At 44.3% G+C, this 16711-nt stretch overlaps 1 protein-coding gene across 1 annotated transcript in view; it reads left to right on the forward strand.

Moving 5' to 3' along the window:
- Positions 1-15344, forward strand: part of GPR155 (G protein-coupled receptor 155) — a 56130-nt gene extending 40786 nt beyond the window's left edge. The window contains exons 12-16 of the mRNA XM_015423740.1: positions 3136-3269; positions 5293-5388; positions 7253-7317; positions 9552-9689; positions 13392-15344. Of these exons, the coding sequence (XP_015279226.1) occupies positions 3136-3269; positions 5293-5388; positions 7253-7317; positions 9552-9689; positions 13392-13644 (686 nt within the window). The 3' untranslated portion in view covers positions 13645-15344. The remainder of the gene's footprint in view (positions 1-3135; positions 3270-5292; positions 5389-7252; positions 7318-9551; positions 9690-13391) is intronic.
- The last annotated feature ends 1367 nt before the right edge of the window (positions 15345-16711 follow it).

The raw sequence follows: 16711 nt of genomic DNA on the forward strand, positions 1-16711 counted from the left end.
TGCTTAATTTCTTGTTCATTGCATCGATAACACTGTCTAACCATCTCATCCTTTGCCATCCCCTTCTTCTTTTTCCTTCAATCTTCCCCAGCATCCGGGTCTTCTCCAGTGAGTGCTCCCTTCTCATTTGGTGGCCAAAGTATTTGAGCTTCAGTTTCATTATCTGGCCTGCCAGGGAACATTCAGGGTTGATTTCTTTGAGGATTGACTGATTTGTTCTTCTTGCAGTCCAAGGGACTCTCAAGAGTCTTCTCCAGCACCATAATTCAAAAGAATCTATTATCTGGCACTCAGCCTTCCTTATAGTCCAACTCTTGCTTTTTGCTAACTTGACATAAAGGAGATATGTATTTTGGGACAGTTGGAAAGGGAAGGTATCACTCTGCTAAACCTTTGGGCTCCCAGTACAACCCAGGGGAGTGTGTGGATGTGTTTACATTGCTCTCTTTTCCATCTTATGGGAATATTTCAGCAGTCTACAAAGCTTTACTTAGGTGCTGAACTTCCTTATAGGTAAGCAAGCAGAGCAGCATATTCTGTAGTCCATATTGAGTGGGTGGCCACAGACATTTATCACTGGACACCAAGTTGGGGTTAGCAGGTGCAACTTCTTGTAAACAGCCACCTCCTCTCTATTAGGGATTGTGCAAAACCAAAAGAGTAAATTAATTCCTAGGGCAAATGCCTTTTATTGGTATGTATGAACTTCTTTCTGCCACCTAGTGGTGGGATCTGAGAACACTGTCTCTAATGTATAGAACATAAGAACATAAGAGATGCCAGTGTTGGATCAGGCCAAAGGCCCATCCAGTCCAACACTCTGTATCCCACAGTGGCCAGAAATACCAGTGCCATCAGGAGGTCCACCAGTGGGGCCAGGACATTAGAAGCCCTCCCACTGTTGACCCCCCCCAAGCACCAAGAAGACAGAGCATCACTTGCCCCAGAGCCCCTATCTATACCTTGTGGCTAATAGCCACTGATGGACCTCTGCTCCATATGCTTATCTAGTTCCCTTTTGAAGCCGTCCATGCCTGTAGCTGCCACCACTTCCTGTGGCAGTGAATTCCATGTGTTAATCACTCTTTGGGTGAAGAAGTACTTCCTATAGCAAGTTTCCTAGCAAGTTGTAGTTTGACTATTAGGGACTTGGTATAGGGAACAGCCATAACTGGGATAGCCCACCCTAGCCAGATCCCATAAGATCTTGAAAGCTAATCAAGATCAGCCCTGGTCAGTATTTGGATGGGAGACCACTAAGGAAGTCCAGGGTCACAATGCAGAGGCAGGCCATGGCAAACCACCTCTGAACATCTCTTGCCTTGAAAACCCTACGGGGTCGTCATAAGTCAGCTACAACTTGACAACACACACACACACACATATATATACACATATACACAGAGAACAAAGTTTGAGTCCAGTGGCACCTTTAAGACCAACAAAGTTTTATTCAAAGTATAAACTTTTGTGTGCAAGCACACTTCATCAGAGACAATGGAATGAAATATCCTCAAGTCCCACTTACAGGAAAAAAGAGGGTGGGGGGCAGCCATTAGGAAGGGCCAGTCAGACTCACAGCCAAGACGCATAAGTGGGGCTGAAGTTGAATACACACACACACACACACACACATAGGAAAGAAGCCACAAAATGTTCACATTTTCTGCTCAACGAGGCTAGACAGAGTGCAACAAACATGGTAGGTGGGGTGTTTGTATGGGTAGGAACGGAAGCTGAATTGTATGCCTGTTCTACAGAACTGCTTTAATATGACTGTTGAGCTTTGCCTAGTGGTTAACCTCCACTGAGCCATGAACTTATAAATTGGGTGGCAATTTGTGTTTCCTAAACCGGGACAGAACGATAGCTTGTCTTAAAATTCCCTCTTGATAAGAGCTGCTCAAACCATGTTTTATTGCAGCACTTTGCATTGATATGAGGTTATTCTGGCTACTGGTGAGAACACACAGGATCTTGCATTAGATATAGGAGGAGCTAGATAATATTTTCTAACTGTTCATGAGTTGTGTCCTGCCCCGTGCTTGAGAGCTTTTCTGCTCTTGCGGTCGGAGGCAGGATGTGGGAGGATCTTGCATTAGATATAGGAGGAGCCAGAGAATATTTTCTAACTGTTCGTGAGTTGTGTCCTGCCCCGTGCTTGGGAGTTTGTCTGCTCTTGCGGTCGGAGGCAGGATGTGGAAACCAGTGAATTTTTGAGCCTGTTTGGCCTCCATTCATGGCTGGTAGGCTACCTTTGGCTTGATGGGTCTTAACGACATCCTGCAAAATGATTTCTTCTTGCCATCCCACAGGTCCCGGCGAGGGATCCACCGATTTTAGGGGCTTCTCCCCGCCGTGGACCAGATGGGTGGTGGGGGAAACCCCACGCGAAACAGGGATGTCGCCATGCTACATCCCCAATGTGATGGTGTCACCTGGAAGTGATATCATTGCATCGGGGAGGTTGTGTGGGGGGACACTCTGGTACTTGGGCAAACTCTGTGGTTTGGGGGCAAATCCCTCCACTGGAGCAATGAGAGGACCTGCAGCCCTGGTTTAAAAAGACAACATGCCTTACCTGCAGACTAAAGGAAAACTAGCTGGAGAGGCACACCTTTGGTCTGCAATTAAAGTGACTCAAGTTAAAAACTGGTGAAACTTCATGTCTTTTTGTATGTGTGTGCACGCGCGCGATGTCCCATTGTTTCCTCTATTGTGAGTGGGTAAAAAAATTTACATTCTCTGGGAGGCCTGTGTTCAGATCCTTGTGTGACCTTGGAAGAGTCCCATGCCCTCTCTCTTTCTCAGTCTAACCCTCTTCACTGGGTTGTTACGAGGATAAAACAGAGAACGGAGAACTATTGACACATTGGAGGAATGAGGATCTCGGCTCAGTGGCAGAGCAGCTGCTTGGCATACAGAAGACCCCGGGTTCAGTCTCCAGCATCTCCAGTTAAAAAGGATCAAGTCGTAGGTGGGATGTGAAAGACTTCTGCCTGAGACCCCGGAGAGCTGCTACCAGTCCAGAGTAGGCAGTATTGAGCTTGACAGACCAGCGGCTTGACTTGATTATGAAGTAGCTTCATGGGTTCGGGAAGCCTGACTTCCTCTTTTGCACTTCCTGTCTTTCAGCAAATCAGTGCTTGAGTCCGTGCAGTTCTCAGAGCTGCATTTTGGCACAGGAAGAGCAGCTTCTGCAGGTTGGGGACAAACAGCTGGCCAGACACGTGCTGCTGTGCCTCCTGCTCATCGTAGGCCTCTTTGCCGTAAATATTTCATTGTTTTTTCTTCTCATCACTCAGCTCCTCGGTTTGTGCAATAATCTGAGGAAACCATGTTGCCATCACGGGAAAGTCCTGCACAAACAGACAAATTTTGTTTAAACGGCTCATGGAACTGACATATATGATAGTTGCTTGCATATTTGGCAGTGCTTGGATTTTGTGCCCCCATCTTTAAAAAAGTGCAGCATCGCTTAGAGTAAGGGTCTCCAACCTGTTCGAGCCTGTGGATACCTTTGGAATTCTGACACAAGGTGGGGGGGGGACCACAAAATGGCTGCTGCAGCAGGTGGAGGAAACCATAAAACAGCTGCTGCAGGAGGCACAACCACGTACACATCCAGAGGAAGTACAAGTGCAGGGGAGAAGAGGGGTAGTTTTAAAAATACACTGGGAAAGAGGAGGGAGAGAAAGAAGAATAAACCCAATACTAGGGGTGGCAGCTGCTGCTGAAGCAACGTTATTTTAATCTGCACAGCCAATTATAACTTTAGTGGTCAATCAGAAGCTGTGCTGGGCAGAAACCCCACCCAGCCTCTCTCCCACTTTCTGAAAATATTTTGCAGGTGCCAGGGAAAGTGTCAGGGGCCACCATGGTGCCTGTGGGCGCCATGTTTGGGTAGGGTTGTCAGGTCTTACCTGACCTTTAGCGGGGGGTTCCTGGGTCTGGCATTATCGCCACAATGACATCACCCAGAAGAGATCTCATCACCCTGGGCACGTCACACTTTGATGCTTTACCATTTTGGCCAAAAACTCTATGGTAATCTATATACAACGTGCCCCGTGTGATGACGTCACTTTCAGGTGACATCATCGTGCCGACAACGTCAACCCGGGAGGTGGCTGTTTGGGGATGGGGTTTCCCCCAACAGCCAGCTGGCCAGTGGCAGATTGGCATTCCTAAAATGGGGGGAACCCCCACCCCAGGGTCTCACAACCCTATGCTGGGGACCTGTGTCTTAAAGAGTGGGATCCCCAAGTGCCAAGTCATTATCATGTACCAAGCAAGCCAAGGCGAATCCCGGCCTGTTTACATTTCTTGCCAATTGCTGTCCTGGCCTCCTCTAATGGCATACTGCCACCTCCTTAATCAAATGCTTTAAGATGGCCTTGACAGAGCTGCCTCTGTGGGGAGGGAAGTCTCTTTAGGCTGTGACAAAGGTGAGTTGATCCATTTCCTGTCCACCCTTTACCCACTGGCTTCCATGCTGGTGCTGAGGATGGTTTCTAATACAAATCTTTTGCAGAACGCTGGCAAGACCATGGCCAGGCTTCGGTTACTGCACTTCCCTCGTAAAGTTATTGTGCCCCCGTCATGACATTTTGGCACAATATAGGCTTTGATTGTTTGAGACTTAACTGACTCTGGCTTGGTGTATTAGGTGTGCCAGGGAATTATAGCTTATCTGTGTGCTTCGCTGCCCCATTGTGCAGTGATGGCAACTAACTCAAGTGCTCTGGTTTTAAAAGAGGGCTACGAAAATTCATGGAGGATAGACCCATCAAATGGCTATTAGCCACAACGACTAAATAGAACCTCTGAATTATACTGCTGGTGGACAGGGGGCAACAACAAGAGCTGCCTTTGGCCTCTTTGTCCAGCTGGTAGTCCTTCCGAGAGTTTCCATGGGAAACAAGTTGCTGAACTTGAGGGATGGTTAGTCTGATTCAGCACAGCTGTTCTTATGTTCAGTATGTATGTTTAAATCTAACTTCCTCAGTTTAACAGTGTTGTGGTCGCAGTTATGACTGCGAGTCATAACTGTTTCGTCGAAGGCTTTCATGGGTGGAGTTCGTTAGTTGTTCATTAGTTGCACAACCCAGAAAATCTACAGCAACATAACAATGTTACTAAATAATTGGCACCATAGAGATAAATGTGCTGTCTTCTGTTTGGACGTATTTTCCTTTGTTAAGCAAATGTACCCTGCCCCCCCTCCCCTGCAAGTCTCAAAGTGTAAATTTCGCAATGTGAATGTTGTGGTGTGTGTTTTTCTTTTCACAGAATCTTTCCAGTTGTTTGTGGTGGTTATTCAACCAAGAACCTGGAAGACTCTACGTGGAACTGCAGTTCTTCTGTGCCGTATTTAATTTTGGTCAGGTATTTATGCCCAAAACGAACACGCTGATCCTGTGCACACACTTCCTTGGGAGCAAGGCCCATTGAACTCTCTGGGACTTGCTTTCAGGTAAACGTGCATAAGGTCAGCACGTGTGTATTTTGCTTTGCTTCTTTGCTTGTCTTGATCTTGAGGAAAGCTCCGTGGCCGATGCTGGATTCTCCCAGTCTCACTTACCTGCACTGATAGATTACCCAGCTTCCACCTCTACCCCACTCCCCAGCAAAAGCTTCCCTAGTAATAGATTGATTGATTGATTTAGAAAATGGGTCTGCCACTGTCGAGAACCTGGTTGAGGAAATCCAAAAACAACATCCATGACAAAAATATCGAGTCAGTAAAGATATGATTGCAAAATCATTTACTGTAGTAATTCTGTAGAAAATCCTCTTCTATTATCGCTCACACGCAACGAATGCTGCACAATGTAAACAATTTGTTTCACAATAATTGCTTTATCTGAGCGTGTAGCAATCACAGTTCTTGTCACTAGAAGGAAGAGAATACACATTCAATTATAAATATAGCTTAAAAATATCATAATAAGCCATTACACTCAAAACTGTCACTTACATTACTACTTATCAGCTCTTGAAGAAAACATTCCAAGTTGACTCTCTAAGAACAGAACCCAAGGTCTTCACAATGTATTAGCTGGATTCTAGAAGCCAAACATAAAGTCTTCACTGCTAATTGCTACCAGCCACAGTCTGCCTATGCAAACAGGATTTAAAGTGCTAGTGTGTCCATGAATGTTTTTTTCTATTTATAAAAACCCAACTGTAAAATGCCATCTATATTATTACTTTCACATATTAACCGTCTATATAAACATCAAAACCTTTCTTATCCTAAAAGTAAATACTCAGTGTCAAGCCTTAGCAGCCGTGACTGGACATTATAACCATGTTTAAAGTGACAGGGTGTGATTTTCAAAAAAACCACTCTGTGGGGGCAATACCAGACGTTGTTTTTGGATTTCCACTTCCTCCCATGATCTCTCATTTTTGGCTTCTACAAGAACTTGGTTGAGGCAGCTCACAGCCAAAACATCAGTAAAGCAAGCCTACCTGATAAAAACTAGCCAAGCCAAGTGTGCATTTAATTCTATGTATTTTGTTAAGATCTCTCATCTGGGTAGGAGATAGATGGTTCTGGATCCTCAAAAGAATATCATCGGAGTCTGCAAATTTGAATTGATTTACGGTATCTCAGTGTTTATTACCTCGAGAAGTAAGTTAATACTTAGATAACGTAAATCAGTTCAAATACAAAATGTCCGTAGTTATTTTTTTAAATCTCTAATTTACTTATTAAGGCATGGTGGTGATGGTGAAAATGTGGAACTTGAAGCAGAGCTGCTGTTAAGGGGCGTGGCAGTATTTTCCCCACCCTGAGGGTTCTTTTGCTGTCTTTAATATGAACATAATTATAAAATTAGCATTTCCTTTATCGTGCTTTATTAATTGTAGTTGATTCGGAGTCTGTGTCTCTGTGATATTTTCTGAACTTGCCCACAGTACTACAATATGCTGCATTCTCTGTATGTCTCTTTTTCTCTTCAAGAGTTACTATCTAATGAAATTAGAAAAGGAGGAGGGATAATGTGTCTTCCTTTTTTGGCTTTGAGACCACACAGACTTTCCTGAGAATTGACACTTGGTCCTTTTTTCCATTCACCATTTTTTCCATTCACCATGTTAAAAAAGAAAGCCTATTCAGATTAGGTACCTGCTGTCTTTACAGCTCATGATAATCTCTCATCTGTCCTCCAAATTAGCTTAGTTCTGGGATTTTTATGAACTGCTGATCTCCTCTCTCTCCCCCCCCCCTCTTCTTTTCCAGGGATTCATTTCTTTTGGAATATTTGGCTTAGACAAGCATTTAATTATTCTTCCATTCAAACGAAGGTAATTTTCAGATTTTTTCCCCCATCATATTTATTTATTTATTTATTTGAACTTTTACCCCGCCCTCCCATCCAAAGCCAGCTCAGGGTGGCTTACAAAAACAGATAATCACATTAAAAACATAAGTTACGATTAAAACAATTCTAAAACCGTAATAAAGTGCTACTGATCGTTGTTATCCATAAATGGTAGCAGCCATCATTCACAGTTCTCAGCTCGCCGTCAGCTCACAGTATTCGTTTCGGTTGTTTCCGCAGTACTTGTTGTTCTTTAGGCTGTTGATGGCAGTTTCCGGAATCCAGGGCCCTCTCCCATTCAACCATCCGATGCTCTTCATTGGTGGTGGCGGCGGCTCCCAAAAGCCTGGTGGAATAGCTCCGTTTTACAGGCCCTGCAGAACTGTAAAAGGTCCCGCAGGGCCCTGATCTCCTCTGGGAGCTCATTCCACCAGGTCGGGGCCACCACCGAGAAAGCCCTGGTCCTGGTCATCAACAGCCTAGCCTGCTTAACACCTGGGAGGGCCAGCCAGTTCTGAGCCCCTGACCACAGTGCTCTCTGGGGGACATATGGGGAAAGGCGGTCCCTCAGGTATGTAGGTCCCTGACCATGTAGGCGGGCTTTAAAGGTAAGAACCAGCACCTTGAAACGAATCCTGTATGCTATCGGCAGCCACTGCAATGCTTTCAACACAGGCTGTATGTGCTCCCATCTAGAAAACCCCATCAGAAGCCTGGCCGTGGTGTTTTGCACCAGCTGCACCTTCCGGATTTGAGACAAGGGCAGCCCCATGTAGAGAGCATTACAGTAGTCTAATCTCGAGGTGACTATTGCATGGATCACTGTCGCCAGGTCGTTGTGTTCGAGGAAGGGAACCAACTGCCTGATCAGCCGAAGGTGGTAAAAGGCTGATTTGGCAATGGCTGCTCCCTGGACCTCCATACTTAAGGAGGCATCCAGGAGCACTTCCGAACTCCTGACCTCCAGTGCTGGCACCAATTGTGCCCCATCAAAGGTTGGGAGTGGGATCCCTAACCCCGGTCCGCTCCAACCCAGCCAGTGATGTACCAGTGGTGGTACATTATGGTTTCGGTAATATTTTCATATACTAAGTCATATAATTTATATAACTTATACTCTCAACCTTTTGGGATCGGTGAAGCTGAGACAACAACTGGCTCAAAGTGCCACCGTGAGCTATATTTGGCAGACCATATTTAAAACCCAACAAGAGCCTTCAGCTCTGGAATCAGCAGAAAACAATGTAAGACAGTGGTCTTGACTCCAACCATCAGCTGGGGTCATGAAATCCCACCTGCTGGATCATAAACCTTTGGAAGGAGCTGGTGCTAGTATGCGTACCTAAAATGCAAAGGCACTGGGGCTCCTGCTTCTCTTTTCATGCATCCTAAGATAAAAAGAGCAAGAGTCCAGTAGCACCTTAAAGACGAACAAAATACGTGTCAGGGTAGGAGCCTTCGTGAGTCACTGCTTCGTGAGTCACTTCGTGAGTCTTCAGATACCTGAGGAAGTGAGCAGTGACTCACGAAATCTCCTACCTTGCCACATATCTTGTTCGTCTTTAAGGTGCTACTGGACTCTTGTTCTTTTCTACTGCTACAGACAAATGCAGCTACCCATCTTGCTCTGTCTTAAGGTGAGTTGGTGAAGTCACTCAGTAGATCCATAAGGTTCTTTTCTGGCTTTGACTCTATGATAAAATTCCTAGTATATTTCCTTTTCCAGGCTCTCTTGGGCTGCTGCCCATGAGCCTGTCCCCCACTTCCATGAGGGTCATACCTCTGCCCCCCCCTTTCCTGTCACATGGCTTCCAAGCATGTGCTTGCAGCTCAGCATTCATCATGCTCAGTGGATCTTGTGTTTGGAAGGGTTGAAGACCACCATCTTAAGATCTCATCTGAAATTTGACAGGAGTCCACATTCCTGAGAGCATCAACTCCTTTCAAATGAGAATGTACTGATAAGAGTGTTTTGTCTTGCTTTGCGGCTATTACATCGGTGGGAGAACTTCCTTGCTGTCTTTGAAAAAGGATTTGCCCAAAACTGACTCCGGCCGGCCCTGCTAAGAAATAATTATGTCTCAAAAGTCCTGACAGTTTGGGTATTCGATTATCAATAGAATATCATTGACAGAAGTACTTAAGGCTTTTCCTGTTCTTCCTGCTCTTTCAGTCATTATGTTATTGCTGTGTATTTTGTTTCTAATTGTTTTTCAGGTTTGAGTTCCTCTGGGGTAACAGAGAAGCAGGGGAAAGAAGGGATTCCTCCATACCTGAGGAAATCCGGATGACGTGCCAACAGTTTGTTCATTACCACAAAGATTTGTGTGTCAGGAGTATTGTCCAGGACAGAAGGTGGGGCACTGGGAGAGGGCTGTTGTTAAGCTTGGGCTGGGGGTGTGGTTTGTGTTAATGCAGGTTAGCTAACCCATAACCTGTTGCGGTAAATGCTTCCAAATCACACTAAATAGAAATATAAAAGGAACCAGACTTCTTAGGCTTGGATCCCACAGTAAATATCCATTTCCATCAGCGGGATGGAACTTCCTCACCTCTCCCCTGCTGGAGCCCAAAACGGTGCTCTTGGAGACAGGGGACCCCCCCCCCCGGAAGACCATGAGGGGCAAATCAGAGGTTTGTGGCAGGAGCAGGGAGCCAGTGAAAATCTCCACCACCTCCTTCTGTTATCAGAAATTGACTGTGAAATCCCAGCCTTTGCTGTATTTGGTATTAAAACAAAACTATGGGAAATCATTTTCAAGACTTTGCTTTTACATGTATTTGAGTGAGCTACAAGCTAATATTATAGCCTTTATAAAAGTTGTGAAGATTAAATGGCAACATCAGGTGGTGCTGATCACTAACACCAGCAGGGGAGGAAGATTATTAAGTTTCTTGCCTGGCTTGTTCATAAACTCAGCGACTCTCAGGCTTAAGGCGGTGGTTAGTTGTTTTCAGTCGTGCTACTCGGTTGCAGATTTCCTTGCATCTTGAGATCTTTCCACAGCTAGAAGTCCTAGTCCATCATTTGGTTTGTTTGCAGAAACAGTGTGGTGCCAAATTGAAAACTGCATCCTCAAAGTGTTCTTATTTAGAGTAAAAGGGCATTATGAAATCCTTTTTATAAAAGGAACCAGACTTCTTAGGCTTGGATCCCACAGTAAATATCCATTTCCATCAGCGGGATGGAACTTCCTCACCTCTCCCCTGCTGGAGCCCAAAACGGTGCTCTTGGAGACAGGGGACCCCCCCCCCCGGAAGTCCATGAGTGGCAAATCAGAGGTTTGTGGCAGGAGCAGGGAGCCAGTGAAAATCTCCACCACCTCCTTCTGTTAGCAGAAATTGACTGTGAAATCCCAGGCTTTGCTGTATTTGGTATTAAAGCAAAACTATGGGAAATAATTTTCAAGACTTTGCTTTTGAATGAATTTGAGTGAGCTACAAGCTAATATTATAGCCTTTATAAAAGTTGTGAAGATTAAATGGTAACATCAGGTGGTGCTGATCACTAACACCAGCAGGGGAGGAAGATTATTAAGTTTCTTGCCTGGCTTGTTCATAAACTCAGCAACTCTCAAGCTTAAGGCGGTGGTTAGTTGTTTTCAGTCATGCTACTCGGTTGCCTATTTCCTTGCATCTTGAGATCTTTCCACAGCTAGAAGTCCTAGTTCATCATTTGGTTTGTTTGCAGAAACAGTGTGGTGCCAAATTGAAAACTGCATCCTCAAAGTGTTCTTATTTAGAGTAAAAGGGCATTATGAAATCCTTTTGGTCCCCCCTCCCCCATTTTTAACTGTTGACCTGTTTAGAGTCAACGTTTGGATTTAGAACAAGGTTCACTTGGACCCCTGCAGCCCCCTACATGTCCCATGACGTTTTATCCAATGATCTCCCCTGACCCCATCATCAGCTTTTTGAGATCTCATGGGGCTGCTAGGAGAATGCAAAGAGTGGAAAAATCTGTGTCCTCCTACATGTGGTCTGTCAGGTCCAGCCCGTCAGGTTATATGGGCATAGCCAATTTCTTTGCCTTTTACATGTCTGGCTGTTTTGGGGTATGTGTTTCAATTTCTGGGGAGTTCCATGAGACCTCACTGTTCTCGAGCAAAAGAATTTCTTCACAAGTTACAAGCCGAATAGATAGAAGTTAATGACAAATCAGATTTAAAAGCGTAAGCGAAGAGTAAATATTGTCCAATATCTGCTCTAACGGTTTGAAATTAAGTATTATTGACTGTCTACGTTGTAACTTTTCCCTTGTTTCCATATGATGATAAAATGTATGCATTCCCTTGACCCCCTTCTCATCTGTTCGTCATTCTTAAGTTTCTCTTTTCTTCTTGGTTTAATGTCCTGTATCAGGCTGCTTCTGCCGTGTTGGTCTAATATTTTGTTGACTTTCCCCTTCAGTAATCCATACTAACATTATCTCACATTTCGCGGCTTATTTTAACACAAATGCCGAGGGACTCCTTGGTATCTTTTGCTGAGGTGTGTGTGTGTGTGTGTCTCTCTCACTGGCTTGACTTGTTCTGGAATGCTTTGCTCTGGCTTCCTGTTAAGAGTTTGTGTACATATCTAAGTGTTGTCAAGTTGCAACTCTTATGGCAACCCCAGCAAGGGGCTTTTTCAAGGCAAGTGAGAAGCAGAGGTGGTCTGCCATTCCCTTCCTCCGTAGAGTCTTCCTTGCTGGTCCCCCATCCAGGTACTGACCCTGCTTAGTTTCTGAGATCTGCGGAGACTGGGCTGCAGCAGGTTGCCTTCCCTTAGTGAACTTCAGGAGATCGGGCTGGATTGAGCTAATTTTTTGTGTGTGCACCAGGTCCCCACTTTCATGGCCAGTTCCATTTCACCAGTGTCTCCCCCCCCCCATTTCCATGGCAAACCTCACTACTACCCCAGCTATTCTCCAGGGTGCCCTAGGAGCAGCATTTCGGGGTGCATTTTAGGCAAGGGATAGGCAGGGAAGGTGCACATCGATGGATCGTGGAAGTCCTTCTGTCTGCAGAAATTTCACACCGGATCCAACCATAGCTTTTTACAGCTGTGGGTTAACTGTTTGGTTGTCTGGCTGCAATAGTGGAACTGGCGCTTCATCTTTCTCAGTGTCATTCTCAGTACCCTACAAATAAATGAAAAATTAAGGGGAGAAGCGACTGTAATTACTGTTCTTCTAAAGTAGCGGGACTGTCAACTTTCATACATTAAAGGAGAGTTGCAGAACTGCATTTAAAAGCTGTCTGTTCAGCCAGTTATTCTTAAAATATTTATTTTCCAGTCTCCAGAATGCCCATGGCCACACTTCACATGAAGGGGTGTATTAGTGAAAGGATCGTTACTGCATGACAGTGCCACGCCAGCTTTCAGCATCAGCATGTCGATGCCAGTTCTGTACACTCCCAGCCTATAGGCAGTGCATGTAATTTTGCTAGTGTAAATCAGAAGGAGCTTTTAGATTTGCTCCCACTGCATGCAGCACAACCACAGGGAAAAGTAGTATGGAGGCCTCAGTATGGAAGCCACTGTTTCAGTGATCCCTCCAGATCATTGTGCTAGTGGATGATGGAAATGAATAACAGGAACATAAGTTCAGGGGCTTGGGGGGCACTAAATCATTGCTTTCTAGTGGTGCGTGTCTTAGCAGAGCCCTGCATAATCACATTGGTTACCTCTTAGTTTCTTAGAACCCGAGTCCTAGTTGCTTATCTCTCTCTTAGGCCTTTTTCGGTGTAGGGTGGAGGTCTTATCTTAGCCCATATGATTGTGAATGTGAGATCAGGGGTTGGTTCCTAGCCACTAATCCAGCTAACAAAGTGTCATCTTACATGTGCTCTAACTTTAGCAGACATGCATGCGTTTTGATTGTGCTTTATTGGGGGGAAAGGTAATCGCGTTTGCAACAAAAAATAATATTTAATGGCTAATAAATTCTCTTTTTAATGTTCTTTTAACTATCATGCTGTCTTTCCTTGTTTTCCTCCCTTTCCCCCCGCTCATCAAGCAGTGCTGGTACGAGATTTACAGAACATGTGGGTGAATCATTCCTTTGACATACAGGTGTGGAGTAAAGATGGCCACCGGCGTCTTCTTTGGCTGTGACCTGGTGAACTGGCTCGTCGAAGTCGGCCTTGCCTTAGACCGTGGGGAAGCTGTGGTGTACGGAGACAGACTGGCGAAAGGCGGCATCATCCAGCACATTACCAATGAATTTGAGTTTCGGGATGAGCCGTTACACTATCGTTTTGTTCCCAGAAGATCTGTGGCAAGAGAGAGCCACGGAAATGGGGAGATCCTTCGAAGCTTAGCCTGACAGGGTTTTCCAGAACACTCTGCTCTGACACTTTTATGTGGCACAGCTGTTCAGTTCTCAGCCCTTATATTGTTCTATTTGTCTCCCACTCAAAGAGACTTATATTTAACACTTATTTAATGCTGACATGCAGTAGGTCACTTCAGGGAATTATTTTAACTCGTATAAATTCAAAAAATAGGATATGTTTGGTTCTTTTTTAAAAAAAAATGTGGACAGGAGTCACTGTAGTAACCAATCCAGTTTTCTGTTCCTGACTGTGCATAATCTACTTCTGAGGAAAACTGTTCTCTCCTGGGTGGTTGGGGTTTTTCCTCCCGTTTGTGCTCTTTGTATCACGTGACGCACTGACAAAAAAAGAACCGGCTAAGGTTGGCTCTTGAAAAGCTCTTCTTGGCTTGTGCTGTCCCTTTTTCCTTTTTGAAGGCAAAGCCTCCATTTAAGCTGACACTGTGAGTGTTTGGGAGGATTAGAACTGAGAAAGAAACAGATGAGTTTTGCTCTTTGGGGTCTTGTCTGAGCAAGCCAGTCCTTTAAAGACCTCAGAAGCAAGCTGCGATCCTGTACCCTGTCAGTTGTTTTACTACTGAAGTCTGTGGGGTGTAAACCAGCCTAAGGGTAAGCAGGATTGCCACCAAAACATTAATTTTTTTAGCGTGTTCCTTCTGTTCTAAATTGCTCTCAGAGGAGCAGTTGGCATAGAACTACTGAACAATGAATTCATTTTCACAAGCCTCAAAGTACTCATCAGACTGGCTTTAGTCGATGTCTGTGAGGTTGTGGCTAATTTGCATGTCTTAAATTAGACCAAAAGCCTTTATTAAAAATGAATATAACCAAATACTTGAATTAGGTTTGATCCCCCCCCATATGCAACCTGAAGAACACAACAATGTATCTTTATTCTTGGAATAAGGGTTTGGGGTGTGGGGGGAAACCTTTATTTTCATGGGCTTCTTAATAGTTAAGATTCAGTCAAGTGCCAGTAACAACCCCCCCCCCCCAGTTAGGTTCTACTGGGTTTTTTTTATGCCCACGTGTTTTTTCTGGCCCGTCTATCTTGTCCCTTTTCTCACTGTGAGCTGGCGAAGAACTCTAGAGAATGGAATGGCATTTATTGATCTTTTTTAAAAGGAAGAGGAATGTAAACTTTCCATATAATTACTAATTGCTAGTGTAACTGGAATAATCTGAAATGAATTTGTAACAGGACTTCGTTAGATCTGCATTGGTTATCTTCCTCTAACAACCCTTCATTTTTGGCTGTTGGGGTGGTGTAGTTAATTTTGGTAGGGGTATGGATGTATTTCAAAGACAGGCTTCTTAAACTTTCGGCTGTGGTCCCGTAGTAGTAGGAGTTAGTCCTAACAGCCTCAAGTACAATCAGTAGCCACAATTGATGTACATCAATATGCATGAAAGATGTGACCTGGAAAACCACTTACTTTTGCAGTCAAATGTGTAACTAGTACATCGATGTCATACATGAAGAGTTTGCTGACAAAGTTTCTTCTGTCTTGTACGCAAACTTTAATGAAGAAAATTGTGTTTAAAGTAAAGTGTGGTTTCACCTGATCTGCAGCTGAAAATGGAGGTGCAGCTGTTATATTTTGGAAGCCAATCATGTTTCTGTCTATTTTGCAAAGAATTATGGAGAAATCCATTTTGGAAGTAGTTTGTCATTCTACGCTCTCTGCATTTCAGTTTCTCAATAAATAGATTGTTTTATCTTGTAAGTCCAAATATTCCTTTACAAAGTTGGGGGGGGGGACACAATTTCTTGGTGTCAGGCAGTCATTAAGAAGAGAAGAAGAGATTGGATTTATACCCCGCCCTTCACTACCCAAAGGTGTCTCAGAGCGGCTTACAAACTCCTTTCCCTTCCCCTCCCCACAACAGATACCCTGTGAGGTAGGTGGGGCTGAGAGAGCTCTGGCAGAAACTGCTCTTTTTCAAGAACAGCTCTTATCAGAGCTACAGCTTGCCCAAGGCCATCCAGCCAGGTGCAAGTGGAGGAGTGGAGAATCAAACCCGGTTCTCCCAGATTAGAGTCCGCACACCAAACTGGTTCATCATTATTTGTTATTAACATCATTATTTGTACTTGGTATTGTATTTCACCTAATAGTCACTGCCAGAGTTTGAACCAACTTTCTCTGGTTTGTGAACTGAGGTTTTGTGCATGGATTGTTAATGCTCTTATGTAATATGCAGTGTGTTACTTGACCCACTGTTAATTTAAATTCTCCTTGGCACTTGGTTTCATAGGTTATATTCTTGAGAGGATAAAACAATAATATAGGAAGTAGACCTCCCATGTTTGGTTTTGAAAAATAAGACTTTTTACAGAATTTCTAAATCTCAAGAGCACTCACTCATTTGCATTACTGTTCATTCAGCCAACATCATGAACAGGAAATACACCTAAAATACTAATGAGGTTTTGAGGTCTGCCAAGCTAGTACTATCAAACCTTTTGTGGCCTCCAAATTCATTTGTTGTTCTTTGTCACTTAGAAACTGCAAAACATTGGCCTCCATAGAAACAAAAACTGCTTCCAGCTCATTTCTAACATCTGAAAACCAAGGGCGTTCAAAAAGAATATGATCAATTGTGGCAAAGGTCAAGAGCGAGAGTGGTAAAGACTATTTTTCTGGGGAAGGGAGTTCAAAACTTGGAGTTACAGCTGAGAAAGCTCTATCATACATACCCACCAGTCGGTCTTTGCATGAACATGGCTAGACAGGAAAGGGGTAGTTGATCTTGGCTGACTGGGGATGGAGGCCAGTCTCTCAAGCAGTCTGGTCCTCAGCCTTGAATCAACTCAATAACACAACTCAACCAGACTGGTGGCATGGGATCTATCTGGTCCTCAGCCTTGAATCAACTCAACCAGACTGGTGGCATGGGATCTCTATGGCCAAATTAAAACTTTTTGTCAAAGTATTTTGTAACAGTCTGAAATTTCGAGATATTCCTTGCACATGTGTGTTACTGCAGACTCATCTGGATGACACTGAGGCTGTATAGTTGAGGCTCCATCCGCACTATCAGCTCCACTGCTGCT

Source organism: Gekko japonicus, unplaced genomic scaffold (assembly GCF_001447785.1).
Source record: "Gekko japonicus isolate JY-2015 unplaced genomic scaffold, Gekko_japonicus_V1.1 scaffold48, whole genome shotgun sequence".
NCBI classification, from domain to species: Eukaryota; Metazoa; Chordata; class Lepidosauria; order Squamata; family Gekkonidae; genus Gekko; species Gekko japonicus.